General features: G+C 29.6%; 1 protein-coding gene across 1 annotated transcript in view; it reads right to left on the bottom strand.

The window, feature by feature from the left end:
• LOC100198379 (prolyl 3-hydroxylase OGFOD1) overlaps positions 1-22103 on the bottom strand; it is a 43662-nt gene that overhangs the window by 10009 nt on the left and 11550 nt on the right. The window contains exon 9 of the mRNA XM_065801473.1: positions 4208-4336. Within this exon, the coding sequence (XP_065657545.1) occupies positions 4208-4336 (129 nt within the window). The remainder of the gene's footprint in view (positions 1-4207; positions 4337-22103) is intronic.

Below are 22103 nucleotides of genomic sequence, written 5' to 3' on the forward strand. Positions count from 1 at the left end.
CTTTTTTTTTGTCACCCTAATATGCATTTATATATATTAGGCTGGGGTGAAAATAAACAAAAATATGAATTTCATCACAACAAACCGTACTTATTTGCCAATCCATGCATGAAACAAGAAGCAGTTGTAAAAAAAAAGAAATAGATTATTAGTTAACATTTTAATGCGTAAAAACTGCCAATTTTTAACATTAAAAAAATCATTTTTTTTCATGGTTTTTATAAAATATAATTATTATTTTCAAATTTTGGTTCTTTTGAGACCTAACATGGCATACTTTTGAAGAAATTTTTTTCTATAATACTAGGAACCTGTCAAACGTTTAAGGGTAAAAGTGGGGCCGTTTCCCATGTCTCATAATACCATTTTTAGTATTATTTGTTCATTTAAAGGAAGACGCAACAAAATATTCATTGATAGACCAAACGTTTATTTTTACCCCAGATTAATATATATATATATATATATATATATATATATATATATATATATATATATATATATATATATATATATATATATATATATATATATATATATATATAAAATATACTATGTACTTAGTTGAGCAATTAAATGTCACACTAAAGTAGGAGACTGTAACATCAACTAAAGATTCGTATTAGAGTACCATTATCAGAAAATACAGTAATAACAAAAAATCAAGAGTCTTGAGAAACTAGATAATGATTCCTTTCAAATCCAACAGAACAGACAGCAGAACAGACTTTGAATAAGAATCAATATATTCTAAAAATATACCCAACAGACTCATGTTATTTTGTATTTGTCATTGCCTATGGTATTCGATTCGATACTATGCTAGATGTAAGATGTAATGTAATTCTAGATAAAGGTCTGGTTTCACATGTGAGTAACTTGTTTTGTTTCCACATGTTACTTTTTGTAGATATTTTATCTAGTTATATGTTCCATGGATTCACATACAATGAATGTATACTAACCAATTAATTTGTAAAGCACTGTGAAGTGTGTGAACATCAACTAATTTATTTAAGCACAGACAAAGTCAGTGCACATACACTGAATGAGACTTTTAGTTTGGGAAGGAACCCTATTATTCTTGCACCATAAAATGGAGAACAAAAATACTTCATATAAATTTTGTCTATTTCAAATCATTGTCTCCTTGTATCATATATTGTATAAATATGTACCATGTATTGTATCCTTTTATCAACCAACTCTAAAATAACAAAATCTGGAAATATTATAAAATTTCTTTCCTGATTCTTATCTTGAATTTATCTTCATTTGATCATAAAACTAGTAAATAATTTATTTCAACTTTATTGGATACCCAATACAAACTGTATCCGGCAGCTAATGCAATGCATATTATAATGTGTTACACATTGTATTTAAACAAAACTTTATAATACCTTAAGTTACATATTTTATTCCTAACCACACTTCAAACATTAAAAAAAGCCTTTAACAAACTGTCAAATAAATACTTTTAACGTCATCTTCAAATAAAGTTATTTTAAAACCTCCCTAACCACTAATTTTAATAAGTTAAGAGTCATTCCATGCCAACTGGACCAAGGTTGAACATGGACCCCCTCAGATTTTGATGAAACTTAGTGGGTTTCTTATTATTAATGAGAAAAGCAATTCCTGAAAATTTCAGCATAAAATCTTTTGTGGTTCATGAGATATGGTCATTTGAAATTTCTGATTTTTTCAAAAATAAAAACTTCAGTAGCAAAAACATGTTTTGTTCATACTTTGAAGCTTTATATTTTAAAAACAAAATTTCAGAAAACCTTCTAATTTTTTTTATTGTGTACAACTCTACACTTACTTTAAAAAAACTTTGACATTGAATTCTCCAATGTCACATTTTTTTCATAATGGCTACCTAAAGAACCTAAAAATATGTTTGCAAATATAAAAAGTTGATTTTTGATGAATCAATATACAAAGCCTGCAGTTTAAGAAGTGAAAAGACATATTTTTTTAGTATTTATATATGGTAGGCTTCCAAATTTTCAGAAATTTACTGATAAAATACAATTCAGTAAAAAATTATAGACTTCTAAAAATGGCTGCCGCTAAAACTTAGGGAAATGTGCCTCAACTTCAAACCACCGGTAACCTAAGATCAACACTGGTTTTAATAAAATTTTTTTTCTTCTAATTTATTAGTGATTTCAGAACAAAAAATAGTGGGAACTTATGGGGAAGTTACAAAATCAGAACAATAAAAATTTCTCAAAATACATTAAAAACATTAAAAATAAAGTTATTGTTGTAATTTAGTTTGTATTATAATTGTAATACAAAGTATGTATGAATTTAAAAATATGAATTTAAAAGTAATCAATACTAGAAATAAGTCTTTAATTAAGCCTGAATTAAACCCAGTTTTTAAATACCCTAGCTCTTTCCTGCCCCCTCCCCCCCCCCTCACCGTCTGTTTACTTTTTAACACTTACATTTTTCCCCAGAACTTAGAAAAAAATTGTAATTGAACACTTCTCCTTTCATGATGTGTCTGGTTTTATGTCTGATGTATGAAATGCCTTTATGCGCAAACACACCACTAAACATAAGCATATAAAAACTGAAATTTAGTTTTTATTGTTTTCATATAAAACTTATTAGTAACCTATTAAGTAAAATTAAAAAGAAAGACTTTTAGTCTAATTTACCTAATAGTTAATATCACGACTATAAATTTTATAATATTTTTCCAATACATTCACTATTCCACCCCTCCCCATGAATTTGACTTATTTGATTATCATTTTCAAATTGAGATTACAATTTATAACAAGTTATAAGAGTTGACTTGTCAATACAATGCACAAGTTGATTATGTAATAAAGAATATTTATATGTAATAAACAATCAATATAAACATTGAATCTTTTAAATAAATTTTTGCTAAAAAACTTAGATATTTCCATATCACCGCATATTTACCAGATATTTCAGACTTTACCTCTTGACATTAGTTGTATGTGACTTTACAAATCTAGACTGCATGCAACCCAGTTGTAATAACTGTACATTACATTGTACAATAGCAAAAGTAACATAATAAAATAACAACGTGGCAAAATTATTATAAATTTGATTTAAACCTAGTTTTTTAGCAAAAATTTATTTCGTTACATTTAAAAAATTTAATAATTGATCTTAGGTTACCGGTGGTTTGAAGTTGAGGCACATTTTCCTAAGTTTTAGCGGCAGCCATTTTTAGAAGTCTATAATTTTTTACTGAATTGTATTTTATCAGTAAATTTCTGAAAATTTGGAAGCCTACCATATATAGAAACTAAAAAAATATGTCTTTTCACTTCTTAAACTGCAGGCTTTGTATATTAATTCATCAAAAATCAACTTTTTATATTTGCAAACATATTTTTAGGTTCTTTAGGTAGCCATTATGAAAAAAATGTGACATTGGAGAATTCAATGTCAAAGTTTTTTTAAAGTAAGTGTAGAGTTGTACACAATAAAAAAAATTAGAAGGTTTTCTGAAATTTTGTTTTTAAAATATAAAGCTTCAAAGTATGAACAAAACATGTTTTTGCTACTGAAGTTTTTATTTTTGAAAAAATCAGAAATTTCAAATGACCATATCACATGAACCACAAAAGATTTTATGCTGAAATTTTCAGGAATTGCTTTTCTCATTAATAATAAGAAACCCACTAAGTTTCATCAAAATCTGAGGGGGTCCATGTTGAAATCCTAAAGTTTTGGTCCATTTGGCATGGAATGACCCTTAATAAAATTGACATCTTACACCTTTATTCTTTAAAGTTGAGAAAAATAATAATAATTCTTTTAAATTGAGAAAAATTATAAAGAAGAAAATAGATTTATATAGGGTTTTATGAAGGTAAAAACAAAAAGTAATGCTTTAGTTCTATAATTATCATTGACTTATCAAAATTATTAAATTTATTATTATTAACCAATCAAAGTTATTAAATTAGCATTGACCAATCAAAACAATTAAATTAATTATCATTAACCAACATAATTATTAAATTATTATCATTGACCCATCAAAATTATCAACTTATTATCATTGACCAACAAAAATTATTAAATTAATTATCATTGACCAACAATAGTTTATCAAAAAAGTTTTTGACTCCAATGGATTATCTTTGTCCACAGATTTCCAGTTACATATAAATAATAGATTAAACATAAACAAGCTTACTTCAGCGTCCAATGGAAAATATATAGTTCTTGTAGGCTGCATGGTAAAATTTGAACGAGGTTCAGTTTCTCCATGAAACCAGCCAGAAACTGTCAATCTTGATTTTGAACTTGAAAGAACTTCTGAAACCTATAAATATATATCAGGAAAAAAAAAAGGTCCTCAAATTTTATTTTGGGCAGCACCCAAATACGGCCAAAGCTATCAAAAATGGTTTAGAATAGCCCCTGTATATATATATATATATATATATATATATATATATATATATATATATATATATATATATATATATATATATATATATATATATATATATATATATATACATATATATATATATATACATATATATATATATTAGGGCATGGAAACCGGTAATGAGAAACCGGTTTTTACTGATAATTTTTATTCCCAAAAATTACCGTTACCAGTTTTTTCTCAATCTATTACTGCGGTTTTAAAAATGATATTTTGTTAATTAAATAATTTGGTATTTTGCTTTTATTTTAACTTGGCAACTCCTAAAAGACGCAACACAGTGAGAGAAAGCAGTTCTTTGATGAAAAAGCAATAAACACGAAGATGACCTTCGTTGCAGGAAACAATAATTTCGAGGTATGGAAGCACTTCTTACACAGCAAGGATCTGCAGCTGGCGAAGTGCAAAACTTGTAGCAAAGAAATCAAGTGCAAAGGTGGATCTACCAGTGGTATGAGATCTCATCTCAAATTAATGCATCATATCGAGGCCGATGCTATGAAACAAGTATCAGCCAAAGTTGAACAAAAAGTTGGAAAAATTGACCACTTCTTCGTGACCCAAAAAGATTCCTTGACAGTTGTCTTGTCCGAGTTAGTCGCCATTGATGGATTACCAATTAGAGTAGTGGCAAAAAGTCAACGTTTAAGAGCGGCATTGGGAGCTCAAAGATACCACTTGCCAAAAGATGCAAAATCGATCAAAGCAATTATTATGAAGCACTGTCTTGAGGTTAAAGACATTTATAAAAAGCAGTTTGAAGAAATGAAGAAAGACAAAATTTGTTTTAGCATTACTCTTGATGAATACACATCATCTCGTAACAGAAGGTTTATTAATATCAATGTTCATGTCAAGAATCGGCATTGGAATTTGGGAATGGTAAGAATTTTTGGCTCAATGCCAGTGGATAAAGCTGTGACCATTGTTAGAGAAAAGCTAAAAGAATTGTGGCAGCTACAACTGATGGAGCTGCTGTAATGAAAAAATTCAGCTATATATAAAAAAGCTATTTTACCAACCCATCAATTGTGCTTGGCACATGGCATCCACTTAGCAGTCTGTGATGTTTTATACAAAACAACTCCAGTCCAAGAAGTCATTCCTGATCTCGATGAAGAAGAAGATTTTGCACTTGATGATATTTCCATCTCTGATGACAGCGATTATGAAGATGAAGAAGGTGTTGGATTACAGGTAAGTATTATATATAATTATTCAAAAGTATAAGGCATCTAAATAAGATTATTTTTAATAAAAAAATCATCTTAATTACTGACACTTTCAGGTAGTAATTGAAGATGATCAACCCCCTGCAGTCCGTCAAGATCTGAGACACATTATTTCAAAAGTAAGATGTTGCGTACGCCTGTTTCGCAAGTCCCCTGTCAAAAACGATGATATTCTTCAAAAGCACGTTCTAGCTGAGTTTAAAAAAGAATTATCACTTATAATTGACTCAAAAACTAGGTGGAACAGTTTGGTGGACATGATGTCTCGATTTGTTAAGCTAAAGAAGCCTATCAAGATGTCCTTGATCAAAATTTCTAGTGAAACAAGCTTCTCTGATGAAGAATTTAACACACTTGAAGAATTGATTGTAGCCCTTGAACCAGTAAAAGTGGGAACAGAAGCTTTATGTAGACAAGATGCAACATTGATTTCAAGTGATCAGATTCTGAAGTTTATTTGCCTTAAATTGAGCATGCAGAATTCAACTTTCAGCAAAGAGTTATTAGAAATGTTAGTCAAAAGAATAAAGGAAAGAAGAAATCCTGATATAATAAATCTATTGATTTATTTAAACGACTCAGAGGCCTTGGACAAGCAAGGGCAAAGTACGGATGTCTTTGACACTCCACAAATGAAACGAAATGCCCTTGCAAATACTGCTGCCAAATTATTCTGTCGTCTGTTTGAGGAGAGCTACGAAGATGAAGATAAATCGGAAGAAAAATGTCAACAAATACCGAATATTGATGAAGGACAATCTTCCTTGGCAGAACAATTAGAACAGTCTATCAAGGATGCTCTGAAGTGTCCCTCTAGTTCAAAGAGGATGAGAGTGGGCACCAGTTCCAAATCACTGTTGAAGGAAATGGTCGTTTTTGCTTATTTTCTGTTGAAAAAAGCTTACTTTTACAGAAATTACTGCTGATTGCTGAGCTTATTTTCTGTTGAAAAAAGCTCAGCAATCAGCAGTAATTTCTGTAAAGAATGCCTAACAACAGTGTTAAATGTTATATCAGTTAATCTATAGAATTTGAGTTTATTTAAACTGTTTAAGCTCTTTTTTTGTGATATTTAACTGTAATATCTTAAAGTGGATATATTGTTTTGAGCTTAATATGAGATTAACTTTATGTGATATAAATCTGTGTTAATTATAAGTCGGTTTGCTGCATTTCAAGCCTTTTTTTATTCCTTTGAAAAAACTTTAAATTACCGGTTTTACCGGTAATAAAAATGGCAAAAACCGGGATTTTACCGTTACCGGTAATTATGAAAAACGGTAATAATTCCATGCCCTAATATATATATATATATATATATATATATATATATATATATATATATATATATATATATATATACACATATATCAGGGATATATATATATATATATATATATATATATATATATATATATATATATATACATATATATATATATACACACATATATCAGGGATATATATATATATATATATATATATATATATATATATATCAGGGCTGGAATTAAGTGTCAGGAAATTCAATATCCAGAAATATATCTGGTCATTAAATTCTTAGTTTATTAAAAACCGCGAACACAGTTTTAATAAAACGGTCAATTTATCATATTGCAAAAATTAATGAAAAAACAAAAAAAATAAATTTACTACTGCAAAAATGATAACAGCCAAAACTTACATATTTTTAACAATTGTTTTTTAAACAACAGGTAATTTAGGAATTATAAATTAAAAAAAAAAAGTTTTAAGTTAAAAATTATTTTTACTAAAAGTCCCAAAAATTTGCACGGTAATTTAAAAATCAACCAATAAAAAACTATGGTAAAGCTATTTGCGCATTGTATGAAACATTGTATGAAAAATCAACCAATAAAAAATTAGGCTAAAGCTATTTACGCATTGAATGAAACATTAATATTGATTTTTGTTTAGGCGGAAAGTTTAAGGAATTATTCATTTAAAAGTTTAAATGTTTTCAATTAGATATTAATTATTTAATAATAAAGTAATAATAAAAAAGATATATTTTAAAATAAGTTATTAGAGTTTTTTTTTGTTTTGTTTTAAAATAACTATAAAAAATTTAAATTAGTTTTTGAATACTTTTAAACTCATTAATTTTTTATACATATCTGCCAAAGAGTTACGAGCATTTAATTTATAAGAAATACTGAATAAGATTTAAATAAGATATGAAAGTATTTTATATCTTATTTAACAATTTCTTTTATTTAAAATATTTATATCAATATTACCGCTAAATTCCTTTAGACGTTGCAATAAGCGTTTGATTTTTAATAATTATATCGTACTTTATTGTGCTTTATTTTTCTAGTTTTATCAGATGTTCTATAAAATAAATTAAAATATTAAAGTTTAAATCATAATCTTTAATAAAAATAAAAATAATAGTAATAATATGGTTTTACAATATAATTTAAATCATAATTCAAGATCAACATAAATATTTTTTATTGAATAACAGCTAATGAGTTTATTGATCAAAACAGTTTTATGGTTTTTAAAAAGCTAAAAATTTAAAAACTGCATCTCTAGATATCGTAATTCGCGATCACTTAATTTGAGCCCTATATATAGGGTCATTTCGGATAAAGCGAGCCATCGGATAAAGCGAGCCGTTGCCTAAATATTGCAATTTTACGAAATCAAATTATGCTTTCGATTTATAACAATTTATTTAATATTAGTTATTCATTTTAAAGTCTAATGAATATTTTAAAAACAGTTGCTAAGCAATTATTTTTGCGGTGGTATAATTATAATCATTTGAGTAGTAACAAAACGTTTTTTCGCTTTAAGACCTTATATTTTGTTTAGCTTCAATTAAGAAAAGTGAGTATTTCATATTTGACACTATTTATAGTAAATATGATTGTAATATTAGTAATATGAGAAACTATTTCAAAAAATACAGTGTTGATATGTATTTGAGCGATGATAAAGTTTTTTAATCGAATCTTCAACCTGGCTCGGTTTTGCATAACTGTTAGGTAAACCGAGCCAAGGGCATTCAGGTAAACCGAACCATTGGATTCTCAGCCCAATATGTTGTCAAATATTGAAAATTCTTGTTTGCCACTGGGATCGAGTATTGAACAGCCACCTGTACCTAATGCAGCTATGAATTTGCAGTTGATTTCTGTGACCGAATCCGTTGACATAATTAATTTGAATGAAATGCAATTGCCAGATATTTCAAATAGTTCTAGTGCTAAACTTGTTGATACAGCTAATAAAGATAATATTAATGCATCTAATTCTAATACTCGCCTAGATAAGCAGCATGAGCAACATGTCAATACTGATATTGCTGGTAGTACTTGTTTACCTACCACTGATGAAAATGCAATTGTGTCAATTGAACAAGCAGACCTCGATGTGTCTTTCGAAAACTTGATGCCAGTGCCACACAGAGATCGACCACAAAGCAGTCAGCCACGTAAGAAACCACCATCTTATGAATTGACATCAGAAGAAAATGTAGCATTTATTCAAGAAAGAACCAAACCAATAAAAAAAAAAGCAGCTAAAGAGAAAGAGACCAGCAAAGAAAAGAAACAGAAGAAAACTGTTAAACAGAAGGTTATAAAGAAAAAGAAAGAATCCAAAAAAGAAAAGAAACAAAAAGAAGAGGACATTTGCAAATATTGTGGGTTTGTATATGGTGAAGCAACTGATCCTCTCATTAATGATGAATGGATTGAGTGTGACGGGTGCTGTGATTGGTTACATGAGAGCTGTATCGAAATAACTGTGCATGGACAACTATGTGCTGATTGTGTTCAAACAACAACTAAGTAAATTAACTCTAGTTAAGACTTGATATTTTGCATTTTGTACTGCATCATTTATCTGCAGCTTTAGCAGTATTATTTTTATTAGACTAGTCGCTGACATTTTTATATTGCTTTTGTTCTTTAAATTTTTTGCATTGTATGCATTTGAGGTTAATGTTTGCAAACTTTTAATACCAGTTTACTATATCATAGGTAATAAAGTTAATATTAATATAGTAAATATTATTTGTAATAATACTTCCAATTTTGAAAATTTTTGTCTGAAATAAAAGCTAAATGGCTCACTTTAGAATAATCATATAAGCTATTGGCTCGATTTACCAATAATGGTGGCTCACTTTATAAATTTGTTAATATAAAGCGAGCCTTTCCTATGTATCATATATAGTTTACTTGGCTCACTTTATATTAGTGTGGCTCACTTTACATTATATCATAGTTTAGGTATCTGTTATAGAGTTTTCTAGTACAAGAAGTATTAAGATATCTCACATAGTTATTAATACACACTGATTTTAGTTTTATTGGCTCGCTTTATCCGAAATGACCCTATATATATATATATATATATATATATATATATATATATATATATATATATATATATATATATATATATATATATATATAAATTAGTAAAAAACACTTATCTAACTTTTTTTCTTCAACTTGAAGTTTCACCATTGCTGAATAGTCAGGAAGAGTTCATATACTCATATATATATACTATATATATGTATATATATACATACTCATATATATATATATATATACATACTCATATATATATATATATATATATATATATATATATATATATATATATATATATATATATATATATATATATATATATATATATATATATATATATATATATATATATATATATATATATGAGTATAAGTCTGGAAAAAATTTATATATATTGTATATAGCGTATTTAGATTAGCAATTACTTACTAGTTTTGCTTATCTTTATAACGTACAACTTTTTCAGAAAATTAAGACATTATTCAAACACACACACACACAGATATATATATATATATATATATATATATATATATATATATATATATATATATATATATATATATATATATATATATATTAGGGTGTCCCAGCCGCCCCAACTTTTTGCAAAATCGCTATTCAAAATTTTGCAACTGTGTTTCATCATATATACACCGGAAATACATGTGTTTTTATGATTTTCAAAAAATTGAGCCAGCACAATCAAATTGAAGATTACGTTATATTATTGAATTTTCATCTTTTTAGACTATAATACAAATTAAAGGATGAAAAACGCAATATTTTCTATTGAATCATGTAATATCGTGTACAATGTTCATTGTTTATTATAAAAATCAAAACCTCATTTATGTATTTAATCATCAATCATCATCCAGTGCTAGGAACTGCGACTTCTCTTGAGAACAAGATGATAGTTTCCGCTGATCTGGAACTTTTTTTCGTGAACTTTCAACTAGTTAGAGTACATCTTGAAACCTTTCTTTGTTCATTGTCACACCCAAGAAATCATGACATAGCTTTACTCCTCTTTCAGCAGCTTCGTTGACTACTTGAAGACTTTGAACAATTGTCTTCAGTTCAAGAAAGTTGTCCTGCTTTGTCCATTCAATGGCTGGTGTTTGAAGAAACTCATAGGGAGCATTCACAATATGGAAAAACCTCATTGATCCAGGGCCAATCAAATCACTCAGTGACTTAATCTCCTCTGAAATTGGTTTAAGGTTAGGCTTTCCAAAGGATGCTTCAACATGATCTGTAGTACTTCCAGCACTTTCAAATGAAAGTGCCGGAAATGCTGGAAGTACCTTTTTACTTCCAGCACTTTCAAATGAAAGTGCTGGAAGTAAAAAGGAGCTGGAGCCTCATACTCTCTTTGTCTTTGTCAGATAACATTTGTGAGAAAAGAGCCAATGGAACAAGCTCTTCATTCATATACCAACTAAGTCTTCTAAGAACTTTTATTCCCTTCCCAGCAATTATAGAATCATGGTATGCAAACTGTTTCAGTTTTTTGACTAAAATCAAATTGTTGACTGGGGCATCAGCTGCAAGTGGACATTTAATCCACCATTGCACATAGACATTTACAGCAAACACACAGAAATGTTCTAATTTCTTGATTTGATTTTTGATTGCAACTTCTGAATTGAGAAACTGCTCAATTATCTTTTCGGACAATAATACTATTTTCATAGTGTACAGAAGTTTTGCCATCCATCTTGCTTTGTGCAAAGCTCCAGGGTGCTTCATGGTAAACTTCTGAGGTTCAGATCCTTTTGTAACTAATAACAGGCTGAGTTCAATAAGTTCTTGGTAATCCCCTCGAGTGAAATCTAACGCTAGGAATTCACAGAAGCAATTTGTTAAGCTTTCTTGTTCCTTTTCAGGAAGTTCAGGATAGTAAAAGTTTGCTTTATTAACTGGTGGAAGTTGTAAGTAGTGGCTCTTGAATCTGCAACAATTTATAATCATTATCACTAATTAAAGCAAGTCTATTTAATCAATTTAAAAAATCTTTTTTTTCAATGATGTTGTTAAAGCATTAGGCTTACCTTTTAAAAAGTTGAATGTTTGGACCAGATGAAGCCTCTATATTTAATGAATCCCAACAGTCGTTAAGCATGACTTCTGCTACATGCCTGCGGCATGCAAACCACAACAAGTGGCGGTCTAGTTCTTTCTGCATGCAGACAGATGATGCAGTATGTTGTCCTGTGATGTAAAGAGTGAATTAATTAATTCTTTAATAAAACTATACCTAATAGCCTCACAATTAGTCCATTACTAAAAACTCCATAGTATTTGTAATCCTAGAGTTAGTGTAAAAATTTGTTGATTTGAAATTTAATAAACTATTAACATTTCACAAAATTTAATAAATAATTGCTATGTTAAAGCCTAACCTGTTTTTGAGGATGTTGTGTCGAAGACCATGCCTATGATGTTTTTATCGCATTTCCAATCTACAAGCAAATTTTTTGTTACAACAGAGACAATGTTACCATGTTTCAGATCAGCTTTTGTGGTTGAACTTGGAAGAGCTGGCATGCCAAGAAGTTTATTTCCATTTACTTGCAATACTAAAACAGGTAGATGATCATCGGTGTCTTTGTAGTCCAGGGAAGCCATTAGTTTTCCGTCCCAATGTACCACCATTATTGGAGATGGATTCCATTTGTCTTTTATTAGTTGGCTGATATGGGGCAGTACTGATGTTCGATATCGATAGACTGAACTGGAACTTAGGTTTATTTTTGAAACATCTCCTCCGCAGACAGATATCATCAAATGTACAAATGAATTCATCTTATTATTACTAATGCTGTTCCTCACACTCCAGGCAATAACATTTGAATTCTTGAGAACATCATGTGGGACAAATTTGTGTTCTTAATTTGCCTTTTGTGTCGCCATTCAATTTCAGAGCAGGCCGAGCTGGGTCCAGCAGCCCCCCCAACCGATTCATCACAAGAACTACAGGTTAACTCAAACTCATCAGTTTCTTTGAACATTATCGAATGGTCTCTTTTGGGAAAAGCTTTATCATAGGTTCTTTTCTGCCTTTTCTCAACAACTTTTGAATGGGCTTTGTCAATTCCTGAATAAGATGCTTTCCTTTCAGTTATCATACTTTGCATGAAAGCAATGTCTGCATCGATGGATTCTTTTTCCTTTGTTGTTTTATGTTGTTTTTGAACTTCCATATCTTGGACAGATTTCTTATAAAATTTCATGGTAGCATCTAATGTTGACATAAATTTCTTGATTCCTGGGTTATCCAAATGTCTTCGATTTTCATTGTATTTCATTAACTTCATACATTCATTACATTCTTCTTTAATTATTTTGCCCATGTTGTTTCTTCCACTGATTGAAGGGATATTTGACTTCAAATAATGCTTCCGGACATTATCAATTGTAAGAGATAATGCATCATTAAAGTTTAAACCCTTAAGGTTTGCAAGCAGGCAAAGAATTACTTGCTTCTTTGTTTGTAGTTTATGTTCCTTGATTTCCTAGTCGTTGATACCAGGAGTGGTCCCTAATATCATTTTTATATATTGATCATTACGTCTAGTTTCCATTATGGTACATTTATATTATATATTAATCATTAGTAATCTGAAAAATAATCAAAGTTAGTTAAATAACAATACTACCTGCCCAAACCAAACCCTCAGTCAATGTAGCAGCACTCCTCGCATGTTTTACCTATTTTTCAGTTGATGTAGCAACACCCCTTACATGTTCTACCTAATTGTCAGCCGAAGTAGTAACACTCCTTGCATGTTCTACCTACTTTTAACAGGTAATTAAACAGTTAAAGTGTATTGCACCAAGTTATAATGTTTTACTGACTTAATTTGATTGTTTACCTTCTCAATACTGAGGCTGTTACAAATAAGAAGACATTTAAAATTTTTTACAATCTCAATAAGTCTGCAACTAGAAAAAAATGTTATATATTATACATCAGGGTTAAGGTATAACAAAGTGCGTTTACTTCATTATAATACTTTGTTAGTTTTTGCAGTACTTCTACTTTTAACAAAAAACATTTACAACACAGTACTTTTGTTACTTTTGAGGTTTTATTTTTTTTGTAGCAAGTTTTTTTCAGAAAAAAAGTACTAAAGTACTAGAACTTTATTGGTTCGAATGAATCATATAATACACACATTATTATTGGTTCGAATGAATCGTATGATACACACAATATTATAGGTTTGATTGAATCGTATAATACACACAATATTATTGGTTTGAATGAATCGTATAATCACACAATATTATTGGTTTGAATGAATCGCATAGTACACACAATATTATGAAACCAAAACCAGTACTGCTTCACAGTAGAGCCATGCATCAAGACGCAATGCTGCATATTTAACACACAAAATACACAACTTAAACACAACACAATGAGGGAACTGATTGTCTATTTGGAAAACTATTCAAAATTATTTATGACAAAACACTGCTATGCTATTTGTTGACATTTAGTGTAAACAAAATGCCAACCTCCAGTAAAATGCCAACATGCTCCAGTTGAAAATGATAAATCTGAATCTTCTTAGCCACATTTGAATGCAATAAAATATGTTGATGTATGTATAGGGGATTTTTGGTAGATGTAGTATCATTTAATGGTATTTTTGTAAGGTGTATTAAGGACATTGTTGACATTATTAAAATTTGAACTTTTTTAGAGAATTTATCTGGCTAAAAAAAATTTAAAGATTGCTTGCAACTAAACTGGTTGCAACTGAACTCAACCAGTCTGAACCCATTGATAATCTTGTGTATGCGAGGATGACTCGCCTGCAGAATTGTCTGTTAGATCTAATCATAACTCTACTTTTGAAACCTTCACAATGTTGCAAAGAAAACCTTGGTCCAGCAAACATTTAACTAAGACGCATCTCAGGAAACCTATTTTTGATTATGTATTAATTAACCTGCAGCCATTCAGAACTACTGAAAAGATCGGTTTTAGAAAACTGATAACTGCTCTGGCACCAAACCAAACACTAATCTGTCAAAAAACAGTGAATATAAAAATTGGCAAACAATAATGATAACTCATGCTTGAAACTTACTAGTCACATGTTTACCTGTTACAGAAACAGCATTTTGTTGCAACTACAACTGACTGTTGGTCAAGTCATTATTGGTTATACATTAGTGTTACAGTAACCAAAAAGTTAACTTAAAAAACGGATCAATAGTAAAAAAAAGCAACAACAAATGATGTTTTTAATTAAATTCTGAAGAATTAATTAATTATAACCTTTTATTTAAATAACAAAACAATTAAAAGCAAAATAAAAGCGGAAACAAGAAAGTTTCTAAATATTCTAAATTATTAATTGATTAATTAGTTCTAAAAATTTAATTAATTATAAATAAAATAATCATAATAAAATTGGCAAATTTAATGCTTTATTTGAATATTCCTAATAAAATGGTAAAATGTTGCATTCCTTTTTCCAATTTTTAAAGCAAATGTCAACGTTTGCCTTTTTGTTTTTATGTCAATTTTATGCTTAATTTTCCAGCATTCGTTGATTTGTTGAGCTCTATTGCCAATCCTACTTTTCCTAATTTTGCGCACTGAAAAGAAAATGGTTAACATAAAAGAACTTATTTAAATATTTAATTCATGGAGATTGTCTGCAAGGATATTATCTTTGGTGTCTATGCCTTCAGTATCGCTGAATGTTTGTATATCTATTTGTTTTTGATCTTTGGACATTTTTAGTTTCTCTGAATCACCGACATCAGATTTTCTACATTTTTTCATATAATTCAAAAATGATTGGTCAATAACATCTTCGTTTGGTTCCCAAAATTCTTACACAATCAGCTAGTGTATCATGGCTCATTGAAAGACGTTTATCTGCTAAAATATTCATTACAATCCTAAATGTTCTTTCAACTTCCAAGTTTGATCTTGACATGCATATAATTAAAGAAACTAATAAAGATATATTTGGAAACTCCTTAATTTTATTATTATTAAAGTCACTTTCTACAAATTTTGTACAAGATAAGGCTCATACTCTGTTAAAACTAAAACTTCAAGTTTTCTTCATAAGGCACCATCTCTATTAGAACCAGGGTCAGATCATTATATTTCAACCAATTTCAAGAAAACTTTGTGGGGTACCATCTCTGATTTTCCTGATTTTTACATATCATTATCTAAATGATGTAAATAGGTTAAATGTGCAATTTCAGAGTTCCAAGTGCAACGGTTTAGAAATTATAGCCTTACAAACACTCTCAGGTAGCCCCCCTCGGTTCCTCGAATGGTAAAAATAGACAACTTTAAGGCCTTATAACTTTTTTCTAACTATCAGCAAGTGGCTCATTTTTTCTAGAACTATTTTCTAGATATTTCTGTCTTAAAATTTGTGATTTTCATTAGCTTGTATCATGTTAGAAAAAAACTACAGCCTCCTAAACTTTGGAAAAATTCTGAAAAATGCTAAATAAAGGCAAAATGAAGTTACCGTAGTTTTTTTCTATTCATCAACAAGTCCTTACATGTTAGTTTTCTAATTAGCTACAATGGTCTACAACAAATTGGCAAAATATAAGCAGCTTGTTACATTTTAGAAATCAGTTTTATCTAAAAATATATAGTCCACTTTACTAAAAAGTCCCATTTTCAGCCATTTGGGGATGGCTCGTAAATTTTTCTAACACTTTGTATTGATCTGATATTAACAGCAAATAAGGCCATTAGATCTAACTATATAAAAATGTAAACATCACAAACTTGTCATGTTCACAACAAAAATGGCAGCATTTTTTATTAACCCTATTTTTCAATTATCAGGGCTGAATAGTGTTATTGGAAACCAGTGCCCCTCCAACCTGCTTTCTGGCCCATGTGAGGGATGTAGCCTATCATAAGTCATTTCTTAAAAAAAAAAGAGATATGGTTGGTTACTTTCTCCCTGATCTGGACTTTATACCGGATAGGAGCACATCTAAAGGGGTAATAACTATATAGAGCCTGCATTATTTTTAAAAGGTGACACTCAAAAAAAAATTTAGTTAATCATAAAATTGCGATTTAATCTTTATTATGATGATTTTTTTATAGTTGATTGAATTGCTAATGATTCAAGGCAATAGTAGGACAGTGGGTTCATACGTTACTGGCAATATGAAGTATAACAAGACTAATCAAGCCATTACAATATTGATTTAATGTTTTGTTTAAATAAGTTTTTTAACAAAGTATGAGTTTCAATTTTATTAGTTAATTTTAACTATTTATCTAAAAATGCAATGATTCTATATAATATACCCTTTTGCAAATGTAAATATATAAACATTTAAAACTGAAAATAACTTACCTTTATATTTTTCTGTTCAATAAACTTTGCTATTGCAGTTTGTTTCCATTTTTTTCATTACATTATTTGTATGTGTTTTTAATTTAAATGGATCTTATGTATGTATGTATGTATGTATGTATGTATGTATGTATGTATGTATGTATGTATGAATGTATGTATGTATGTATGTATGTATGTATGTATGTATGTATGTATGTATGTATGTATGTATGTATGTATACATATATACATACATACATACATACATACATACATACATACATACATACATACATACATACATACATACATACATGCATGCATGCATACATACATACATACATACATACATACATAGATATATATATATATATATATATATATATATATATAACACATCGCTCAATAAGTCCGTAGGATGACATATAGATGGCAACACAAATACCGAATCCGTATTGTTTTTAGAAAGTACCAACCTTCAAACGATATCTGTCAAAGTTTTATGACAATCGGACCATTATTTACCAAGTTAGTGAGTGAACGATTGAATCAACTTTTGTGAATTGAAAAAAATGGAAAAATCAGAATTTCGTGTGCTCATTAAGCATTGCTTTTTGATGGGAAAAAACACGGTGCAGACCAAACAATGGCTTGATAAGTGTTATTCGGACTCCTCTCCATCGAGGCAAATGGTTGAAAAGTGGTTTGCTGACTTTAAACGTGGTCGTACAAACACCGATGATGCTGAACGCTCCGGTCGCCCAAATTCGGCAGGTACTGAGGAAAACATCAAAAAAATCCATAAAATCGTCTTATCCGACCGCAAACTGAAATTGAAGGAGATTGCCGAGGCCATAAAGATATCAGAAGGCAGTGTGTTTACAATATTACACGAACATTTGGGTATGAGAAAGCTTTGTTCGAAATGGGTGCCGCGTTTGCTAACACCGGACCAAAAACAACAACGAATCGATGATTCTGAAGCATGTCTGGCACTATTTCACCGAGATAAAAAGGATTTTTTGCGTCGCTACGTCACAATGGATGAAACATGGATCCACCATTTCACTCCTGAGTCAAATCGACAGTCGGCTGAGTGGACACCAGCGGGTGAAAGCCGCCCAAAGGCTCAAACTTCTGCTGGCAAGGTTATGGCCTCCATATTTTGGGATAGCCATGGTATATTGTTCATTGATTATCTTGAGAAAGGTAAAACGATCAACAGCGAATATTACATGGCATTATTGGAACGATTGAAGGCTGTAATTGACGAAAAGCGACCGCACATGAAGAAGAAAGAAATTCTCTTTCATCAAGACAATGCACCGTGTCACAAGTCAATGAAAACAATGGTAAAAATGAATGAATTACACTTCTAATTGTTGCCCCATCCACCATACTCGCCTGATTTGGCCCCCAGCGATTATTGGCTGTTCTCAGATCTCAAAAGGATGCTCCAGGGAAAGAGATTTGGATCGAATGAGGAGGTCATCGCCGAAACTGAAGCATATTTTGAAGGAAAAGATAAATCGTTCTACAAACATGGTATCGAAAAGTTAGAGAAGCGCTGGAATGACTGTATCGCCTTAAAAGGAGACTATGTTGATGAATAAAATCAAATTATGTCAAAATGTTGTTGTTTTATTAGCTATCCTACGGACTTATTAAGCGATGTGTTATATATATATATATATATATATATATATATATATATATATATATATATATATATATATATATATATATATATATATATATATATATATATATGTAATCAAATCATTATTGAACTTACTTCTCCTATATAACTTCATAGAAAATTATACATAAGAAGGTTTAATAATATTTCATCTTAATTAAATTTATTAGATAAACATGAATACTTGTTCTATTGGTATTGAACTAAAGTTAGATTGTCATAAAAATACATACTGCAGTCAGTCTGAAATTTCAGAAATAGTAAATGAAGATAAATACCTGCTGACCTTAAGAACTGGAATAAGAAATATTCATTTGCATACAATTTGCACTCACCATAGGTTACAATTTATTAATTACTATTCAACATACCATAAATCATGTTGTGACCCGTTCTCAATTCATTCAAAGATTGTTAAAGGAAACCTGACAACTGTCACTCTGGAGCATAATCAACTGGACTCTAATTTAATTCCTGGGAAAAAATATGTTTTGGTTGTGTAAGAAAAATCAAGAATGTTGAAGAAGTTGACAAGAGACATGATCCAGATTACATATCACCTGATAACTCTGTCACACAAATTGATACTATAAATCCTGGTCTTGTTAAATTTGGTGTGTCTCCTATTAAAAGATCATCCAGCATGAGTATGCTACAAATAGACAATAAAATAAAAAAGAAAGTTAAGTTGCTAAATGAATCATTGAATGCATCTGAACGAGATGAGCTTCAAATTAGTATGCTCAAAAGCTCCTCTTTAGATTTTATTGTAGAACAGCTTAAACAAAAGTTTCGTAATGAGATCAATATTTCACAAAAAATAAAATTGCTCACTTTAGCTCCAGTCCATTGGACTATTCAGGAAACAATAAATGAATTTAAAACAATACAATATATGGTGAAGCAAGCTAGAGCTTTGCGGGATGTTAAAGGAATCCTTGGTGAGAGATCAACAGACATAAGAAATCCTAAAAAATTGACTACTGAAGTTGTAAATCAAATTGTCAACTTTTATGAGGATGATAGTAACAGCAGGTTATTGCCAGGAGCAAAGGATTACATTAGCATAAAGACAGTTGATGGTAGACAGCACATTCAGAAACGACTCATACTATGCAATCTTTCAGAACTTTACCAGAAATGGTTAGAAGAATCAAAATCTAATGGTGTAGTAAAGGTGGGACTGACATCATTTGCTCTTTTAAGGCCACAACATTGTATTGTTGCAGGAAAATCTGGCACGCACACAGTCTGTGTTTGTATTGACCATCAAAATCCAAATCTTATGGTTAAATCATTAAAAAATGAAATAAAGTCAAAAGATCTGATGAGTTTCTAGAAGAGTTAACAGACAAGTTATATAACCTCACAAAACATCATTATGTCAGCAAATCACAGACATTCTTTTTAAACCAGCTCAAAGAAAACATGAAGCCAAATGAATGTATTATGCAAATGGATTTTGCTGAAAATTTTTCATTTATTATACAAGATGAAGTTCAGTCATCCTATTTTTCCAAAAACCAAGCAACTCTCCATCCATTTGTCATATATGTGCAATCTTTAAATGGAAACCAATCACCAGAAAGCAAATGTTATTGTGTTATATCTGACAATCTAATTCACAATACTGAGGCAGTTTTCAGTTATGTTTCCAAAATTATACCAATTCTGAAAGAGGAATATCCACAAGTTCAGAAGATCAATTATTTCACTGATGGTGCAAGCAGCCAGTATAAAAATAGGTTAAATTTTCATATCACAATATTTTAAAAAAATTTTGATAACAATTACCTATTCTAGACAAACTATTTTCAGCCCTTGAAATGATGTTTTTGAAATTGGATACAAAATTGATAATCTTTAACTGAATAGGTTTTTTTCTTATTGTATTTTAGGTTTAATTTGAAAAACCTGTGTTTTCATGAAAAAGACTATGGACTAAAAGCAGACTGGCATTTTTTTGGGACTGCACATGGAAAAAGTGCATGTGATGAAATAGGTGGTACAGTGAAAAGAGTTATTCATAACCTATCCCTTCAAAGGCCAATTGGCAATCAAATTTTGACACCGAGGGACATGTTCTTAGTTGCTAAAGAAAAAATTAAAAACATCAGATATATATCATGCTATTGTCAAAGTGTATGTACATGTAGGTTATGATATTTTTTCAAATAATTGATGTCTAGTATCCTATATCATAATAGGCATTTAAACAAAAATAATAAAAATAACATATGAATGTTTAGTTATAAAAAATCAAATAGTATAGAAAAGGATTCCTTAAAACAAGACCTTACTAAATACATATTTGGAAATAGAATTATGATTTATGTTAACTCTTTTTCAGATTTATCTACATTTCTGAAACCGAAACAGCTGCTATTGTACATGAAGTGCTTGCTAAACGATTTGAGAATATTCCTGCCATCAAAGGTACTTGCTCATACCATTATTTCTCACCTCAATCATGCTGTTTAAAAGCTTATGTAACATCAATGAGCAGTACATTTGACTCTTTTCACATGCTGGAAGATACTTGCATTAATACACAAAAATCGATGAATACTGATATCAATATTAATGATTGGGTATTAGTGAATTATTTTGGTGAATTCTTTCCTGGAAAGATAACTGATCTTAAAGGTGACACAGTTTGTATTAGCTGTTTACAAAAAGCAGGCAATTATTTCAAGTATCCAACAACCACAGATATCCATTGGTATCCAGTTAGTGACATTATTGCCACGTTACATGACCCTGAGCTCAAAAACACTAGAGGATTTTACTCTTATCTTATTAAAAAAAGAATGAAATGAATTATCATATATAATTGTTTTCAACTACATTATTATGTATTGCTATTATTAAGGGAGAATACAAGAATTTTGTAAAAAAGATAACTATGCTTTTCACATAAATAACAATGCTGGGCTAGAAATGGTTTTTATAGCAATTATATAAAATTTTGTAAAACAAATTACA

Source organism: Hydra vulgaris, chromosome 07 (assembly GCF_038396675.1).
Source record: "Hydra vulgaris chromosome 07, alternate assembly HydraT2T_AEP".
Classification (NCBI taxonomy): domain Eukaryota; kingdom Metazoa; phylum Cnidaria; class Hydrozoa; order Anthoathecata; family Hydridae; genus Hydra; species Hydra vulgaris.